General features: G+C 36.8%; 1 protein-coding gene across 3 annotated transcripts in view; it reads left to right on the top strand.

Moving 5' to 3' along the window:
* The window catches only part of EDIL3 (EGF like repeats and discoidin domains 3), a 439,520-nt gene that overhangs the window by 192,259 nt on the left and 226,193 nt on the right, over positions 1–21,068 (top strand). For all 3 annotated transcript variants that reach the window (XM_007130595.4, XM_007130594.4, XM_055086648.1), the window contains one exon: positions 16,667–16,795. In XM_007130595.4, coding sequence (XP_007130657.1) covers positions 16,667–16,795 — 129 coding nt within the window. The remainder of the gene's footprint in view (positions 1–16,666; positions 16,796–21,068) is intronic.

The following is a 21,068-nucleotide window of genomic DNA, read 5'->3' as shown; positions in this document are numbered from 1 at the left end:
CTCCTTACAGCAAATAAAACAGGGTGGGTTGGGGTTTTTTTTTCCTGAAAGTTTTTTTCATTTGCTCATTTTGTTTGGTTTTTATGTAGGTCAGTGGGATTACAGCAAAAATAATCCTATAAAAACACGTTTTTGTTTGTCAGAATGATCCTATGTACATGGATAATGACCTTTTTGGCATAACACAGGGCTAAATCCAGCTTTGATCAGTATTTAATAAGTTTAATATTGTTTCCTGATGAAAACTTGGAAAACTTAGCCACTTAAATGCAATATTCAGTCAGCAAAAATATTCTGAGTACATCATTGACAAACACTTGGGTTATATAAGTGAAGAAAACAAAGTCCTGTGTCTTCATGGAGCTTATATTTTAGAAAGGGGGCTTTCTGACAGTAAGCAAAAACCAAAAAGATAGATGATAGATAGATAGATAGATAGATAGAAAGATAAAAATAAATAGGTTATATTAGAAGGTGGTAAATGCTTTTGAGAAAACTAGATGACATTAAGGGAGAAATAGGAATATTGAGAGTAAAGGTACGGTTTGCAATTTTGAGTAGAAAACAGGTAACATCATTTTGAGCAAAGGTTTGATAGAGGTGAAGGAGTTAGCAGAAGAATTTCTTAGGTTGAGGGAACAGCTGTGCAAAAGTTCCTAGAGTGGAAGCCTGACTGACGTGTTCAATACAGCAACAGGGACCGTATAGACACAAATTATTTCATTGTTTTGTACTGTAATATCAATATTTCATTTGTTATGAGTATTTATCTGTGTTCCCTGGTTTTATAGCCACTCAGTGATATCTTGAAGATAGAACCAATAGCATTTCCTAATGAGCTGGGTGTAGGGTAAAGGCATATACACCTTTTATGCTCCGAGGGGCAACACAGGCAGAGTTCGGAAGGACCTCCTCTTAGGGAAGTTGAGAGGCCTGATGAGCACAAGTGTCTGAATCAAAGACTGCACTTTTTAGCCCAGAGGTGCACTAGGGTAGCTTCTGTTTAAAGAGCTGATATTCTCAAGATTTCACGTTCCCCTCTAGCACATAGATCAAGGAAAATTTGGAGCCCCTGTCTCAAGTTCAATGACATAAAGCATGGTCAAAATTATTTTATTCAGAAAAATATTAAAACAGTGTAATAACATTCCTACTACAGTTATGAGGCTGAGCCTGAGTCCACATCTAAAACGTATTTAATCTTGAACAATATGGTTATCCTTGAATACTCAAATTAGAGACATTTTTGCTGCTTGCCAATCTTCCTTAGAATTCAACATGTGTTTCCTATCAAAGTTCCATAGTATCTTGTACAATGATATGAAGACATCGTTTAGCTGCTTCTTTGGAAATTACCATGTCTGTACATTTACAACTGATTTTTTTGAAGCACTAAATAAACAATCATGAATCTCTTCATTGTTTGTTACCTACTTCAATCAGACTCCTAAATTATTTTAAAAGGCTTTTTGCAGGAAAAATTACGCTAAAAGCCATACCACATTGACCAAGTAGCAGCTACACGTTCTTGTCACTTCTAGTAAATTATTGGTTGCTCTGAAAATCTTTTATATTTGATATGCTGACCTTAAAGAATGACCTACTGTATTTAAATTTCAGACCTACTATATTTAAATAGCATGTTGGTAATAACTTCTTGAATTAATTATTTAAGGTATTCATTCATTGGCTAATTCATTTATTGACTACTGCTTATAATTTCTCTGTACTATGATATTTCATCTAACAGAAATTGTGTTGGAAATAAGAAAGTTCAACAGGCAGAAATAACCTGAGGCATTTTATACTGAAGATGTGAACCTCAGCTTCTTTGTCTCTCCACATGGTGACATCCTGATCATTTTAATCAGCATACTTTATTTGGATCATGAAAACACTATAAATATTAAATCACAGTGCAGTCAAACATGGGTTATTGCCACTTCTTTTAATGGTTATATGGCCATATTCTATGTAGTATTGAGTACAATGTCAGAGTCCAAAGACAGTGCTATTAAAGTGTAGTATTTAATTTTTTATTATTTTGATAAAACTGAGAAGGGCTTAAACATCTAATAACTTCTGTGAAGGAAACCTTACCATTTTATGAACTATAGTCAGATTTTAACAAAATTCACCACAAAATTGTCAGCAGGAATGATTTCTTTTTTAGGGAATACAGTGATTACCATAGCTCTCCATCTAAAAATTGCCCATCTATGTTCATGTGATTAATGTAACATGGAATTTACAAATTTAAATGCATAATGATGGAAAAGTGGAAATAAAGATTTTTATAATAATGCAGATCTGTACTGCATACATTTAATACGTTCACTCATTGGTTAGAAAGTGAATTGTGTTTAATAGCTCAACATTTTTAATTGGGTTTGCAATGATAATAAATTGTTATACACATTTTTAAGTGGATTTCCAGAGTTCTCAAATATTTAACTGCCTGCTACATTTTCATGTCTACTAGGAAGCAAACAGATAAGTACTTTACATAAAGTGTGATGTTATTATTTTTAAATGGCTTTCCTTTTTTTTTTTACCTACACAGTGCTTATCCCTAGGGGCAAATCTTTTTTTTCTTTAATATCTTTATTGGAGTATAATTGCTTTACAATGATGTATTAGTTGCTGCTGTATAACAAAGTGAATCAGCTGTATGTATACATATATCCCCATATCCGCTCCCTCTTGTGTCTCCCTCCCACCCTCCCTATCCCACCCCTCTATGTGGACACAAAGTACCGAGCTGATCTCCCTGTGCTATGTGGCTGCTTCCCAGTAGTTATCTATTTTACATTTGGTAGTGTATATATGTCAGTGCTACTCTCTCACTTCATCCCAGCTTACCCTTCCCCCTCCCCCTGTCCTCAAGTCCATTCTCTACATCTGCATTATTTATTCCTGTCCTGCCCCTAGGTTCTTCAGAACCTTTTCTTTTTCTTTTTAAATTCCATATATATGTGTTAGCATACAGTATTTGTTTTTCTCTTTCTGACTTACTTCACTCTGTATGCCTATGGGCAAATCTTTATAGAGGTTTTTCTCAACCTAATACTGTAGCAGTATTAACTGGGTTCTCTTGTCAGAATGAGCTTATGGGAACCAGTTTTAGAAGTGTAGTTAAACAAAAGGATTTCTAAGGTTAGTGAAATGACAGTACAACACTGAGAGTAGCACCAGAGAGATCATGGAAAATCAAAAACAGCCAAAGGCCTTTAGGTAAATCGGAAAACATGTATATTTTCTAACATATATTTTTCCTGCCTTTCTTCATTTTCATATATATCACTCTTTTAGTTCTCCATGTTATTTCTTTTCCTCTTGTGGATTCTAAAAGGAATTGAGATTGCTAAAAAATTTTTTACTCCTATAGACCAAATAAGCCTTATTTTGGAAGCAACAAAAAGTATTGGCAGTTTATCCAACTTAACTTTTCCTGTAGTTATATGAAAGTGACTCCCTAGATAAGCAAAAGGATCAACCAGAATGTCCTCGTGGTATAGAATAATGTCACTTAAATCCCTAACATACTTTGCCAGTATATTCAGTCCATAGAGTTGTGAACATTTTTCATCCATCCAGCAAGTATTTCTTGTGTGCTAAATGGTATATAAAACACCGAGTGGGTTATAAAAGAAGTGTAAAACAGAAATCTCATGTTTTGGGAACCTTAAAATCTACTCAGAATTATAAAATATATACATGTTAAATAGTTTATTAATAATGTAAAGCAATATGTTAAGTGCCATAATCATTTCACTTGATTTCCTGCTAATATTTTTCCTACCTCTCCAGTTGCTTTCTCTAAACATTGCATTTTCTATCCAGCCATTAAGTCATGGCATATCTTGAGTCTTGGTCCTCGATTCGCTGTATTATCTCTAGTCTTTCCATAGGTGACTATATCCATACCCATTAATTTCCACCTATACTGGGGACACTAACATTTATACCTCTAGGCCATACTCTTTTCTGCCTTCTTGATACCTCCTGTTGAATAACAGATCCAAAAGTTGACTCACGATCTTCCCTTCCAATCTAGACCCTCTTCCAGTACTTCTTTCTTAGGGAATGGCACGCACCATTGAGATGTGAAATCTAGAAACACAAAAGTCATCCTTGAGCCTTTTTTCTCAAATCTGTCTATTTCTTTCCATATCCCCCAGCCCACCACTCTAATCCAGGCTTCACCGGGACTTGAGTGAAGACTCCTAACTGGTCTGCCTTCATCTATGCTGATACTTTCCAAAGTATTGTCCATATAGCACACAGATTATCTTTAAAATTGAAATTCCAATCATATTATCCTATTGTTTAAACATGTCAATGTATCCCCATAAAGCCCTTTCTCTTTCTTTTTTTAACATGATGTTTGACAGCCTGCCTGATCTGGTCCCTATCTATCTCTGTCTTTGCTCTGTCTACTCCAGCTATACTGGACTCCTTGAAGACCCTTCCACAGACCTGTGAATGGAAAACTCATCTCCTTCCTTACTTTAGCTCTTACTTGGATTTTAGTTCCTAGCTTATGTGTAACTTCCTTGGGAAACCTCCTATTAATAGGTTCTCAGGATAGTGTATACCTTTCCTTCATGATTCATTAAAAAATTACATTTTTAATGTGATTTTTTTGGTTGGTGTCAGTTCTTCCACTTGATTGAAGTTATATGAGAGCAGAAAGAGTATCTGTTTTGCTCACCATTATAACCCTCGTACCTAGCACTGTGTCTGGAACACAGTATGAGCTCTAAATATGAACTGAATAATTCTGTGAATGAAAGGATGAATGAAGGAATGAATGAAACAATGGCTATAATAGAGAGTAACAGAAAAAATTTGTTGAAGAGAATAAGAAATGATAGGGAAAAATTAACGGAGGTTATGAAACTTGGGGAGGTCTTGGAAGGAAGGAGAGATTTGGAAGAGACAGTAAGGTGAAGAAAGGCATTCTGAGCTGGGGAACCATATAAGCAGAATATTAGGAATAGATATTATCTTCTTTAGGTGATAAGATGGTAACTTAATCAGGTAAAGCATTCTGGTTCATTTTTATAAACCATGGAGTTAACATTGACTATCCAAGATTAGTCTAAACTTATGGACTTCAGAATTCCAGGCAGTAGGAGACCATCCCAATAATAGTTTATCTAGTACATCATTCCATTGGGAGAATTAAAAAGGTTTATGACTTTGCAAAAATGCTGCTTTCTCAGAATAGGATATTTCAATTGATCTTTAAAAAAAGCAATACAGAAAGTACTTTTCCAATCAGTGACTACTTGTTCTTATTCTGGAGAATTATTTGGAAAAGTTTGGTGTTAATGACTATAACCATAGTGCTTTCAACTCAGGTCAGGATGATAAATCCCCTCACTTGTTTTCTTCATTTTAAAATTCTTCCTGAGTTTGATACATGCATAGTGGGATAGTAGAAACTATGATGCTGTTACCTAGCTTCCCTATGAGACCCCTATCTTCCATTTGACATGGATTCAATATGATTAAAAGTGAAAATGGAAAATAAGTTAATTATTGCTGTTCTGCATCTATTTCATTGCTCTGTTGTTTTTAATTCTTCATTTATGTTGGTGACCTTTTCTGTGTTTGGGCAAGCATCCCCTAAGCTTTTATTCAGTGATTAAGAAGCATTCATTACACACTCTGTTTGACATGGTCATTACTTAATGCTCACTTAACAAAATTCTACAAGACCAAATTATCACAGTGGGTGAAGGAACAGATGGCCAGCTGGCCGGAATCCATGACTGCTTCGTTTCATGCCTTCTCAAGTCTGCCACAAAGAAGCCACATGCTAGACCTAAGGAGGCTGTCCAAACAGTAACTTGCGTGTCCAACTGTGCTTCAATATTCTCAGCTGTATAGTCTGGGTAGGTGCTCTTCCCATCTGAGTGTAGCTGGATCCCTGAACTACAGGGATCTCACTGCCTCATGGTTAAGATGGCAGTCACAGAGGGCAGATTCCAAAAGTAAAAATAGAAATCCTTTCCCCCTCTTCCTGTCATTGCCTTCAAAATCAAAACCACTTTGCTAAATTTCAAAAGAAAGAGCTGTAGTTTTGTGGAAAGAGTGCACCTACTTTTAATACCTATTTGTAATTATAAGATTATCCACAATCTGATATTTTAAAAATTGCCACAGCCTTCAGCAAACAAAATTGAGCTTGGCTCCAGGCTTAAAATTGGATTGTTGCAACCTGCTAGATGTGGATGAGAAAGGGCTACAAATGAAAATGCAACCAACCTCTAAACTTTAGGTTTGTGTTATAGACTATGAAAGGTAGTTTAGATTATATGCTGTTGTTCCTAAAATTAATACTAATTTTCAGTCAATCATCATATATGTATGAAGCAGCATCAGAGTATCTAGCACTTTATCAGCGTATATGGGGATTAAAAAAAATACAAGGAGTAGGGGTTCCTGCGCACGAGTGTTTATAATCTTGTCAGGGAGGCAAAAGACCCCCGTAAAATAATTAGAGAAGGAAGCAGTATACAGTGAGATGCTAATCATGCAGTACAGGTAGCAAGTTCAGTAGAAACCTGAAAAAGGTGAAGAGCTGTCAGAGGAAGATTGATGAAGAACATGGAAATTTTGTAGCTGCTTAGAGACACCACGTGAAACAGTGAGATTGCTTGATGCTCCTGAAACCTGGGCTCAGATATTTGCTTATAACAGAAACACATTGGTCTCTCCTCTGTCTTTACTCCATGCCCCATCCTACTGACATGTAGAAGAGGAAACAAACCAAGGTAGCTAATGGCAAACTTGAATGATATCTTACCACTTTACACCACCTGCTGATGTGTATTCTGGAGCTCGAATTGTATTTTGCAATGCATGGAATGTGAGTTCTGACAGATGCACTTTTCAAACAGGTGATTTGCTGAGTTCTGTTTGGAAACAGCTCCCTGATTTTAAAGGGCTTTTTAAGGAATTAGAGAGAAATTCTTATGATTTATTGGCAATAACCAGAGCTGGCTTTTTACAATCACTAGAAGCAGAAAGAGATTTTTTTTTTCCCCTCGATTAATCAAAAATTATTGGGCTTCCCTGGTGGCGCAGTGGTTGCGCGTCCGCCTGCCGATGCAGGGGAACCGGATTCGCGCCCCGGTCCGGGAAGATCCCACATGCCGCGGAGCGGCTGGGCCCGTGAGCCATGGCCGCTGAGCCTGCGCGTCCGGAGCCTGTGCTCCGCAACGGGAGAGGCCACAACAGAGGGAGGCCCGCATACCACAAATAAACAACAACAACAACAACAAAAATTATTGAATGTCCGTTTTTTCAATTAGATTGGATTGCATTTATGGTTTCTAAAGTTTCATAGGAATTTTCACAAGGAAATCCCTTCTCTTACTCTAGTGGCTATCTGAAAAAAAGGAAAACATGACATTGATTATCATGATGGTCCATACTTTAGATATCCATGTTTCCTGTAGATTTTAGAAATGTTTATCCTATTGACCCAAGATTTCAAGGTGCACTTGGGTCTTCTATTACTAACTTCAACAGTAATAATTACTTAATTTTATACAGCATTCAGTAGTTTATAAAAGGCTTCTGTACACTATCTTTAATGTTCATAGGCATAATATGCCAGAATTAGTGTCCTTTATTTTAGAAAGGAAATCAAATGGCAGCATTATCTTTTGTCTTGTGTTCAGTACATATTGTTCTGTTAATGATAACATCACATAATCAATCAGGAAGCAAATATTATTGGTTAGGTAAAAAAATGTCCCAAAACAGACAGCATGTTTTGAAGGACTAAAAAAATGTATATGCATTGTGACTACAGACTAATGAGACAGATTTCTGTTTGAGTAATAAAACATTCTGAGCTGACGTGGTGGTTTAGGATGCTTATTTTGGCATCAGTGCAGGATGAATGGACAGAGGAAGAAATGTAAGATGGAGCTATAGTAATAGTTATCACTTTGTAAATGATAGATCCTCTTGCTATATTTTGTTAATAATTTTTAAAAGTCATACTAATATTTAAAAAGATATCTATTTCTTGGGAAAAGAGGACATATCAACTATTGTCACTCAAATGATTACATGTGTTTATAGAAATAATGTGTATAATGGCTTTCCTCAGAGTGCTGGCTGACTAGTACGTAAAAAACGTACTACCATTGGCAAGCCCAACTCTAAACTAGAGTAAATGGCTAAAGATCAACCCCAAGAAATCTTAATTCTTTCTTCAGTATTTTCTTCAGTCATGCAGTGACAGGTCCTCCTTGATGGCACCTAAATAGCCACTTCTGCACTCTTCCTAGGCACTGCTCCAAACTTAACTGCTCTCCTGATCTCCAAAATCATCAAATTTTTTACCACTCTGTGTGATGAGAGCCAAGTGAAATTAGTTTTAGCTAAGGTGTTAATTGTTGATAAATATGAGTGCTTTGTCAGCCAACTCTAACAATAGACGAGGGCTCTGGTTTCCTTAGTCAGCTTCATTGCTACAAGAAACAACTACTTAGGGACTGCAGTGGATTGAAGAGTACCTGTCCAAAATTCCTGTGTACCAGGAATCTCAGAATGTGACCTTATTTGGAAATAGAGTCTGTATTCGTTTGCTGGGACTGCCAAAACAAAATACCACAGCCTGCGTAGCTTAAACAATAGAATGCATTTCCTCACTGTTCTCATAGTGCAAGATCAAGGTGTCAGCAGGTTTGGTTTCTCCTGAGGCCTTTCTCCTTGAGTTGTCAATAGCTACCCTCTTACTTTGTCCTCACGTGGCCTTTCCTCTGGTATTGGAACATTGCTGATATCTCTTTTGTGTGTCCAAATTTCCTCTTCTTATAAGGGAGGTTGGATTGGGTTAGGGACCATATTATGGCCTCCTGTCACATTAATTGCCTCTTTAAAGTCTGTATCTCCAAATATAGTCACATTTTGAGATACTGGAAGTTAGGGCTTCAACATACGAATTTGGGGGGAGCACAATCCAGCCCATCACAAGGGCTTTGCAGATGTAAGTAATTAAGGATCTTGAGATGAAATTATTCTGGACTAGGGTGGGCCGTGAATCCAATGACTGGTATACTTATAAGAAGAGGAGAGAACACAGAGAAACACAGGAAAGAAGGCATGTGAGGCAGGGATTGGAGTTATGCTGCTACAATCCAAGGAGCACCAAGAGCCACCAGAAGCTGGAAGAGATAAGGAAGGGTTTTGCCCTAGCATCTTGAGAGGGAGTATGGCCCTGCCGACACACCTTGATTTCAGACTTCTAGCCTACAGAGCGAATAAATTTCTCTTGTTTGAAGCCACCAGGTTTGTGGCAATTTGTTAAAGCAGCCCTGGGAAACTAACACAGGAACCCTAAACACCTTTGTAGCCGCTAGTCATCTCAGTGCCTTCCTCTAGACAGTTATATATGAAGAGAGTCTGGTATTAATTCTCGAGGAGAAAGTTTTTCAATAGGTATTTAAAAAAAATCTCCCTTTAGCCTCAGATTTCAGTTTTCATAATGTATTCAAATATTTTATATTTAAGGAACAATTTGTTAAATTTGCTGATTCTCTCCTTAAATGGAATGTTTTAGATTTATTTATAGTTTACCTCTCTATACATATACAAAATACCCAGAAAATATTGACAGTTTTTTCCCCAAATGCCTGAATTTACAATTTTCTTTTAAAAAGGAGTAGAAAAGAGGAAGAGGAAGAAGGAGGAGGAGGAGGAGGAAGAGGAACAACTAGTGTTAAAAATGGTTTGAAAGCATCAATCATGTGAACATTCCCAGAATAACTCCTTCTTTTTCAACCAGTTTAAAATAGAGTGGCAATGGCTCAAAATGGCAACTGCCCAAATGTTCAAACCTTATTAAATATCAAAGCAACACTATGATAGAATTTTAATGTGTTTTTAAGACGAGAGTTTGGACTGAACTTTTGGGTCATAACTATTCCTATTTGCTTGCATTGCTAAAACAACTAGTGAAACTAAGCTCTTGCAATGGTCTTACTGGCATTTCCTTACTACATAATCTAAAATGTACATTTATTTTTAATATCTAAGTGCCAATGTTTTGAGAGTATAATTTGTAAAATTGACCAGGTCTGTGTACACATTGTCACAGGAGAGTGTTAACCTATTTACTTTCTAATAATCTGCTTACACGCCATGAGGAATTTATGATTTGGGGCATAGTCTCTAAATGTGTGAGAAGTTAGCCATGTTACACACATAGAAATCACTTCAACTCTCTACTGTTGGAATTGTGAGAAGGTAGACGCAGAAAAGCAGCAAACCATATACAGATCTATTGCTTTTGTGAGCAATTAATCTTGTTGACATATTTATATGAACTTTCATAAAAATGCCTGAAAAGCATGCTGTTGACTTCAGTTGTTCATTAATATTGATCATATGCTGTCCCCATTGTGTTAGGAGCTACTTAAAGATTACCTACAAAAGTATTACAGTGTTATCGATTTTAAAACTCCCTGAAGCCTCTGGTATCTTGCAAGTCCGCTTATACTTTCATTAAGAATGACATTACCAAGTGTTGTCTAATCAGATAATTTTGACTTTTATGAATACTAATCAGAACTGAAGCTCATAACCACCATTGTGTATACTTCTTCTGTACACCTGTAATACAAAAAGAAGCAGACTTTTGAAATGGAAACGAATTGAGATGGCCCTTGTTTGTACAAGCTCTGAGTGGTTCAGTAACACTGCTTTGATTTCAAATTTTGCTCTGCTGTTAAATTGTTTTCAAAGCAATGTATAAGTTATAGATTAGCGCTGACGTGTTACAAAAAATATGTGAGGTGTCCTAAATATTCCAAAGTTTTGGCAGCAAACGTTAACAATGTGGCCATATTACAAACATTTGTTAATACGATTATCACTAAGGAAATTCTAGAATTAAATTTTCAGAAACCATACATAAATAAAAAAATGTTAATACTGAGCATAGTGTATTCGCAGTGAAAGATAGCCATTAATATTACGTTTAAAAAATGAGATACATAAACTGGATCACTAAGTATTTTGTTGTTAGCTTCCTCATCCAGCTGCTGATAATTCCACTCAAAACATTTATCACAAATTACTAGCAGAACTCAGCACATAATAGATGCCTAATGAATAGATGTTGTTTAAGTTTAACTGGAAAAAACAAATTAACAACACCTCTACGTTGAGCAAGGTCAGGGTCAGTTTCTTTCTTATTCTCACAGTACAAGCAATGGTATATGCTATAGATTGCTATATGCTAATCTATATATTGCTATATAGATTCTATATGCTATAAATGGTTATTATTTTTCAGTGTGCCAAGACCTTAAAATATTACCTACTTACTTTCAGTATCAAAATAGAGAAGATTATTGGATGCAGGGGAAAATTAAAAACAGACAAGAGTTTCCTAGAATGTCTAATTCTCATATGACCAGCTCACTTATCCTCTGGGGAAAGAAACCTGGAAACTCTTGATACATATTTTAATTGTCATTATTTAACATCAAACATAAAATTTTGGGGCTACCAAGAAAATTTTGTGAGTTGAGAAGTTGGGCTACATTTATTATCTTTATGTACTAAGTTATATTCTCATTATTTCTTTTTGCTAATGTTTTAAGTGAATATCTTTCTTTATACAGGAATTATTAAATTAGGAGACTAAAACACTATTAATCAGATTATATGATGTTAAATTTTTCTTGATTATATATTTTCCAAAGAATTAGGATAACAGGTATAATCATTAGGCAAAAGTTTACATTCTAATGATCTGTTATTTACAGTTATAATAATATTACAAATGTAATATTCTAGAAGCTTAAACTGTATTAGAGACAAAAAATATTGGAAACTAATTGTGAATTTAAAGGTCTTGAACATTAAAAGGTGTAGAAAAGTTACAGAAAGTATCCTAATTAATTACCAGCTGAAATGCCAAAAGACATTTATAGCTTATAAACCTTGTAAGCTTTAATGGGGTCTCCGCAAAAGATATGGTTATCACTCATTAGTCCCATATCGTTGTTTATTAAAAATTTATCAGAAACCTACTGTGTGCTGACCATGACTCTTACCAGAGAATTAAGGGTCTAATGGAGAGAAGTATCATGTAACCAGTCATTTCAACACTCTACCGTGAGTTCTCCAAAAGAATGTATACAGGGAATATAACATCAGTTTCATGGTATAATTATTAGGGACAAAAAAGAAAAAAAATCTGTATGTTGGGCAGGGTCAACTTCTTATCTTCACAGTATAAGCAACGGTATACACATACCAAATATATTATTGCAAAATAATAGGGGAAAATGCGTTTGACAGTTGATTTCAAATATAGCTGAAGTGGAGTACTGTTAGCATAGCAGAGCCTCTCTATATTCATAATATCTAACACACTGACCCATTTGCTGAAAATACTCTGAAATATTTCCATTTAGGAAGCCTTTGGAGTCGTGTATTATTTATAGGAATGTGCTTAGTGAGTGCATGCTGATTCTGTAGGCATCTGTCAAGATTAACATAATCTACAGATCTTCAACGGGGGGAAGTGTGGCTTAAAGGAAAGGGCTTAGGTTTGTAGTCGGGCAGAATGTGTTAAAGAAAATCTTGGCTTTTGCAGTTACATATGTTACTTAACCTCTCTGTGCAAGCCTGTTTTCTTGCCTGTAGAACAAAGATATGTTCTTACAGAGCATCATAAAGAATACTATGTATTTCATGTTGCTTAGCGTATAAAGCACTCTAGAAAGGTTAAATCCTTGCCCCATTTGCCTTACCTCATCCTCGCCCTGTAAATGAAATTCGTTGAATTTCTTAGAGTCAAAAAATAACAGCAGCTACAACCTTTGTAACAGATAATCTTTTTCTGAAACCCAGATATCAGCTGAGGTCATGATGTCTTTGGGGGTATAAATAAAATGAGCTCCAACTCTCTAGCTCGCATCTTTGGGGAATCTCAGAGGCTGCACCAAGATTGCTGGGCAGACTTTGCCTTTGCCCTTTGGAAATATCTAGAGTGTCTAGGACTAGACACCTCTGTCAGCTCGGTCTTCAGGTTCCTGTATCCACTGGATTCTTGAGTCCCTCAGGCGTCGTGTCCTGCAACACTTCTTCCCTTCTGCCAGGATGAGCCAGATGAATAGCACAGCTCTTTCCCCTTGATTTCCCCCAATGCCACACACAGGTCTGACTGTAGATCTGGATAGTCCAGCAGAGACAGGTCACAATGCAGCAGTGCCAACAACTTAAACCTGAATTTTAGACATCACAGTTTCTTACCAACTACTTTTCTTCCCATATTACAGCCTCTCACAGCATACTGCTTGACGCCCCCTTGCTCCCTGAAATTTACTTCCATCTCTGCTTGTGGGGTCTCCCCTCCTGGGTTGTCCCCATTCATTCCTAAGTTCTTCCCTCTATATGGCAGAGCCACTAACTCATCCTCAGCTTCTAGCCAAGTCCTACTTTTCCAGAGATGCAGGAAACATGAGTAAACAGAGTCATCTATTCCAGGCTCATATTTGCTCCTTGTTCTTCCAAGTGACTTCCATTGACCACTTTCCTCATAATCACGGCTTTAACTGCTCCCAAGGACTGGCCAGAGGCCTTACTATTTCAGTTGTTTGCTTTTTATCCCTCCCTCACCCAGCTCTGTAAGTAGAAGGGAACATGGAAAATATTTATTTTCTTTCTGATATAAATAATATCACCTTCTTGAGGGGTCAGGAATAGCTTAATCATTTTTGGTTTTAATAACTTTTTTCCTACTAGAGAGAATTCCTTAAACTCAACATTCCTCATACTAGTTGAGGGTTTTGTTTTTTATCTTTGAGAAATCACTGAATTCTAATTAGGCTTGTTTCTTCATCTGTAAAATTGAAAGATTGGATTAGGTGATCTCCAACGCTCCTTATTTATTTGTTTAAAATTATATAATTCTTAGGCTATAATTATTAATATCTTTTTGGCAATTATATGCATGGTTATCAGTTATCAGTTAATAAAAAAATCTAAGTCATGTATTTTCTTATTTTGAGTGAACTGATTAGTCAGCCCTCTAATGTCACTTTTATTTCTTTCACTCCTCCCCCGTTGGTTGATTCTGTAAAGAATGTAGGTTTTAGGATCACAGATTCTTAGCTTGAGACCTAAATGCATCACTTGTAGATGTTCATTTGGGAAATATTATCTAATCTTTCTGTCTTTAAGTTTTTGAAAAAGGTAAAAGAGAATGGTAAGGACAACTACATCATCTAGTTGCTAGGAGGAATAAATGAGATTATTTATGTGAAAGGAATTTGTAAGTTGTCAGGCATCATTAATGTTAATTAATTTGAAAGGAGGGAGGAAATAGAAAGTGAGAAAGAAGAGAATGAGGGAGGGATTCTGTAGCATGGTTTGCATCTCTTCGTGATGGAAAAAAATGACCACTGGTGTTAGCACCTTCCTGTCTCAAACATCTACAACCTACCACCTCAAGGACAGGTATTAGTTGGTCTAATTGACAAGTACTGCATAGCACTAAACTACCTACTTGAATAAATGTATTATTTTTAATGGGTATGAAGATATCTGGAGAAAAATCACAGATACATTGATTTCTTTTCACTCTTTGAAAGTCAGCCCTACCAAGAATTGAGGATCTAAACACCAGAGTTGCCACATTGTTGCCTATTTCATGCATATCTTTATTAGATTCTCCAACCATGGAATTTTGTGAAATTTTAAACTGGAAGAAACTGTCAAACAGCTACTGGAGGATGTGATAGAATTATGAAGTCTTGCAGGATAACGTTGCCCAAACTCTGAGTGCTTTCTGTTGTCAACTTTGTGATGATGGTGAATTTCCTTTTCTCTCATCAAGTTGTTAAATGGCTTTGACCCACACTTGGGTAGCCATTCACTATTGTGACCTTTTAATACAGAAGTCCCCAACCTTTTTGGCACCAGGGCCCTGTTTCGTGGAAGACAATTTTTCCACGGACAGGGGTGGGGAGGGTGGATTGTTCAGGCGGTAATACGAGCAATGCAGAGCGATGGGGAGCGGCACATGAAGCTTCGCTCGCTCGCCCGCCCCTCATCTCCTGCTGTGCGGCCCAGTTCCTAACAGGCCACGAACCGGTACCGGTCCATGGCCCAGGGGTTGGGGACCCCTTATTTAATAGCCTTGCCTGATGGAGCCCCCACCCAGCTGACTCTGGTTATCACCATTCTTGTGCCAACACTTTCACCTACTCTCTAGTCTCTGCTGAAACCACTTACTTTTTCCTTCACTAATCTTCCTCCAGACTCTGGAATTCATCTCTACATACAGTCAGACACTTGGTTTAATTACTCTTGCTTTCCTTTTCTAGTATGTACATCTTAACTTTCTCTTCAGCGATTTTTGTTTCACATAAGTGTGTTCTAGTCTCTCCAATTAAAAAAAAAAAAAAAGGACAAAATTAGAGAATACTATATATTTTGCTTGGCCTTTCTTCATCTCCCAGGGAGATCTTTTTCTTCCTTCAACTTTTCTTCACAAACTCCAATCTGGATTCTGCCCTGAGTCGATCAGCATCTTCCAAGAGGCCAACTAACAATATAAGACAGAATTAGACATGCAAAAGGTTTATTGGGTGGTTGGGGGGGATAACTGTCATGGACAAATGAGAGAAAGAGCAAGAGTAGGTAGGAGGAGCCTTCAGACTGTGACACAAGCCCATCAACTCTGAAGGGAGAAAAGGAAGGAAGGAATATTGCAAAGAAAAAGACTTGGATGCTATGCCAGTTGAAAAAAATCTCAGCCATACCAAAGGGGCACCCCAGAGTAAAGACTGTGCAGTAGAGGAGTCCCAGGGTCAGGCAGGACTGGCCCAGCTCTACACCTCCACTGTGCCGGCAGCTGGTTCCCTCCAAGGGAGGTGGAGCATCACAATCCTCTTGAATCTCACAGTACCAGTCACTCTGGTGAAGTTACTTTCTCAAAGCTTAAAAATAACTCTCAGTGTCTCTTCTCTAGATTTGCAACTTTCGATGAGCTACTTCCTATACATTGGCAAAAAAATTGTAGTTCTCCCCAAATATGCCCCACCACAAACTCACAGATAGTCGAAAAAAGTATTGCAACCAGCTATCCACTCCACTTGACCCATGTGGTTATAGTCACTTACAAGTTTATGCTACTTTCACCAGCAGGATACAAAAGCTCTTCTGTGTTCATAACTCTAGAAATTGCCATTCACTATTACTTTTTAAACATGCAGAAGAGATGTTATAATTCAGAGACCTTAATAACAATATTTTACTTAGTGCTAATACTTTTTGAGTGTTTCATATGTGTCTGTTCTGGGTATTTTATATGTATGAATTCTTTTCATCTCTATCATCCCTCTTTGTGGTAGATTGTATTAGTGTTGCATTCAACAGAAGATGAGACCGAGGTAAGGAGAGGTTAAATAAATAGTCCAGGACCACATGGCTAGAAAGTGATGAAACCAGGATTCAAACCCAGGCCATTGGTCTCTAGAACTCCCACAACTACTACATTTCCTGCGGCACTAATATCCAGAACACTTTTCTCTATAAAATTGTTAATTGCAAAATGTTGACCCAATGTCTACTTTAAAGCATATGCAGCATGCAGCAATATTCTTTTTCTGTCTTTCAGGTCCCTGCACTCCTAATCCGTGCCATAATGGAGGAACCTGTGAAATAAGTGAAGCATACCGAGGGGATACATTCATAGGCTACGTCTGTAAATGTCCCCGAGGATTTAATGGGATTCACTGTCAGCACAGTAAGTCATCCACAGTCATTGTGCTTTTACTATCATTGATTGCAAAATATACAAGTCATTATCATTCTTGTTTGTAGTAGAATGATAGAATCTTTGAGCAGCAAAGAGCCCTGGCCATTGGCTAATGCTACTTCTCTCCCACTGAATACGCCACATTCCCCACTGACTCCTAGACTGTGTTTCTATCTTCCCAGGCGTGTTGGCCCTTTTCATCGTTGTTCAGCCATACTTGCAAAATGCTGCTTTTATATTGAACTGATATGTGTCTCTTTCTTTCACATTTGTCCTAAAGCTGCATTCTTCAAGCTTCTTAGACATTATTCTGGTATTTGGTTCAGAGATGATACCCAGAAAAGAAAACTGCCCACTCTGCCCTATCTATAAGCCAGTTTCCTCCTTCTCACATGTCAGCATTTTTAGTGTGAAAATTTTGAAAGTTAAACAAGTGTGCTATCTGCATATCTCTCTTTTATGCTTGTTCTTATTTAACCTGAAGTTAAACAAAGTATGTCCACTTGTGATGATTTCTTCTTAGAAGTATGGCTAAATATTACTGTCCTTCTAAGGATGGCTAACAGTAAAAATCTGCCTTTGTATACTCTTACACTCTCCACCCTAGAGCCCTGCAGCACAGGAAAAAAAAAGCTAGGATGGTATGACCTTGGGTGCAGTCCTTGCCACTAAACACTGGACAGCATCCCATTATGAAAATTCTATTCTCATTTCAAGGGGGGATTCCTCTGTAAGTTTGTGTGCTCAATGCAAGCAGCCCTTGATTGGGGGGCTCAAGTGGGGTTGCCAGACTGTCTTCCTCTGGATGCTGCTCTGACACTATGTCACAAAGCTTTTCCAATAAGTTAGTAATATTCTCTTCAGGTGATTAGGTTAATGTCAAGGCAGCCAAGATTCTGGGCTCCCATCTCTGTCTTTCCAGAGATGTTTTGAGATATTCATGTGTGAAGGCTGAGCAGTGATGCTACAATAAGGAAAAATCAGCTCTGGTGACTTTGGACTCAGCCTGACAAAAATCAGGGGCTTCTCAGTCCCTTTTTGGTGATCTGAGCCCTTAGAGACAATTACAAGCAGTGTAGGTATTACAGTAGGCTGTATTATGTGTATTATAACAGGCTTCTACAGAAATTCCACAAATTCCTGGCCATTGCAGGTCTCCAGAAAAGTACACAATATTCTCAAAGTCTCAGAGCCAAGATGCACTCTACATTTTTTGCTGATGATTGGAAATCTGGCTCTGTCTGACATATCCAATTTTGCCTTACTCATTCTTAACATCATGGTCTTAATCAACACTCTAGTATTCATGGCTTATATATTCATTACTCACGCTAGGACATTCGCCATTCCCTTATTCCCCTCCCTCTGATCAATATCCTATTCCTCCTTCAAGACTCAGGTTCTATAAGACCTTAAACCTATGTTTAAGGTTTATGGGAAGCTGGAGGCTGAGGGATTCAATTTAGAACTGGGATTTTGTGGTCTAAACAAACTGGTCCTTCTTCTCTGAAGTGCATCACTATTAGAAGCAGCAGAGAATGAAGGAGAGAGATTGGATTTGGAATCAGAGACCTGGATTTGAGACCTGACCTGTAAGTTATTGGATAAATGACCCTGAGCCAGTCACTTGACCTTTCTGTGCTTGAAGACATATAAATAGAGGAATTGAACTAGAAATAAATGATCTCTGGCTCATACAAACTAGGAAAGTATTATGACTAAATGGGCAGCTTGCTTACTGTACAAAGGTTATCAGGTCTTCCTCTTTACAGATAAAATTGAAAAGGATTATATATTGGGAAAGCAAATTTAGAAGTGCTGGAAGCCCTGAGAGCTTTTCCAGGTGGGAGAACCAAAAGAAGCAGCTGTTTAATCCCTTGCAAGAACTGCTAGGGATTTGGGTTTGTGTTTCACAGTGGTAATTATCTTATAGCCTAGATATACTCTAAAACCTTGCAATTCAAAGTGTAGTCCTGCATCAGCATTACCTGGAAGCTCTTTGGGAATGCAGATTACCAGGTGCCACCTCAAACCAATTAAATCAGAATCTTTTAAAAAATGATCCCCAGTTGACTCCCACACATATCGAAGTTTGAGAAAAATTGCACAAGGCTTTCAGTAGCTAGAACTAGTTCTCATAGGTTAAGGTAGCAACTTCTGCATTCAGTTATATAACAATGCATTATAGGCAAAATATTTATTATTTTTTTGCTAGTAAAAACTATACCGAAAAGCAGTGAAAATCAGAGATGGACCAATATGATATGAGCATTTCGTTTGGGAAAAGAATTGAAAAAAATTCTTCAGACATCCAATTATAACAGGGCTTATTAATTTACTTCTATATGACAGAATGTGAATTAAATATCTTTTGGAATATGCTAAATAGTTAAAGAATTTTAAGTTTCATGATATAGGAGTGACAAATACATAGTTAATAGGTTTAGTTTAACAACTATTTTGTCAGTATGTTACAAATTAGAAAAAATGTTTCCAGTGCTAGCATTAATATTACCTACATATGTTTTTTTTTTTAATTAGGTTTTGGTTTTGAGAACAGTTTTAGGTTTACAGAAAAATTGAGCAGAGAGTACAGAGAGTTCCCATATATCCCCCTTCCTTAGTCTTCTCTCTTATTAACTTCTTGCATTAATCGGGTATACTTGTTATAATTGATGAACTGATATTAATATATTATTATTAAGTAAAGTCCATAGTTTACATTAGGGTTTACTATTTGTACTGTACAGTTCTATGGATTTTGAAAAATGCATAATATCATGTGTCCACCAAAGCCTCATACAAAATAGTTTCACTAACCTAAAAATCTGTACTCCCAACCCCTGACTTTTTTTTTTTTTTTTTTTTTTACTGTCTCTGTGGTTTTGCATTTTCCAGAATGTCATACAATTGGAATCCTACAGTATGTAGCTGGAATCATATACTATGTAGACTTTTCAGAGTAACTTGTTTCACTTAGCAGTATGTATTTAAGTTTCCTCCACATCTTTTTGTGACTTGATAGCTCTTTTTGCTTTTAACCGCTGAATAATATTCCACTTTATGGATGTACTTCATTGTGTTCATTCACCTATTAAAGAACGTCTTAGTTGCTTCTATTTTTGGCAATTATGAATAAAGCTGCTATAAACATTCATGTGCAGGTTTTTGTGTGGACATAAGTTTTCAACCCGTTTGAGTAAATACCTAAGAGTGTAATTCTTATGGTAACAGTACATTTAGTTTTGTCAGAAACTGCCAAACTGCCTTCCACAGTGGCTGTACCATTTTGCATACTTGTCAGCAAAGAATGAGAGTTTCCTATTCTCACAAGCATTGGTTATTGTCAGTGTTTTGGATTTTAGCCATTACAAATGCTTTTTTGGTAATGAAAATAGCATGAGGTTGTAACTTTATAACTAATAATGATTAGTATTGGTTTTTATATAGAATTATCAAATTATACATGTTCTTAAAATGCCATACATTAATGTGTATCATATACCTATATATGTAATTATGTGTATATATGTGTATGTACATATATGTACATATACACACACATGTGTGTGTTAATTATAAGATGTAAATTATAAGATGAGTTGAACACCAAAATTGTCTAGAGGTTAGACTTTTGAAAGGCATTTTTAAGCAAGCACTTTTCTGGTGGGAGCTGCATTTTGGGCTGGCTAGAAGTAATCATATTTTATTTGTTGCCTAGTTACAAATCTAATGCCTTAGGGAAGGACTGTTTCTTCATTCTCAGAATTCTTTGCCCATCTTACTACTGAAGGCATTCTGTGCATTCTCCCTACCTGTGCACAGCTCTGCAACCTTCAATTCCTTTTATTGGGTTGGCCAAAAAGTTCAAACTGAGACAGTTGGCCAGAAAAATCACAGAATCTAAAATTTTCCTCTTTGTATATTATGCTAAATGTTGTAAACCAGTTTTGTGTTAATTTTATACTATTGACTAATGGATTCATACATTCAACAAATATTTACTGGGGACATGAGTCATTTTACTTTTTAAAATTACATATTTCACTTTTCTCAGAGTTAGCCAATGGTATTTGCTGTTTTGACAATCACTGTTAATTGGATTAATTACATATTTGGCAATTACATGTGTTTTCTGATAGATGATGCTTGTTAGAATCTGGTTCCACCTCAGCCCTATTGAATCACAATCTTTGGTTGGTACCCTGGATATAGTTAAAAGCATCCATATGGTCCTTAGGTGCACCAAGCTTGAGGACTA

The sequence above is a fragment of the Physeter macrocephalus genome, chromosome 8 (assembly GCF_002837175.3).
Source record: "Physeter macrocephalus isolate SW-GA chromosome 8, ASM283717v5, whole genome shotgun sequence".
Taxonomy (NCBI): Eukaryota; Metazoa; Chordata; class Mammalia; order Artiodactyla; family Physeteridae; genus Physeter; species Physeter macrocephalus.
Note: the sequence above shows the minus strand (reverse complement) of the source record. Positions and strands in the feature narration are given on the sequence as shown.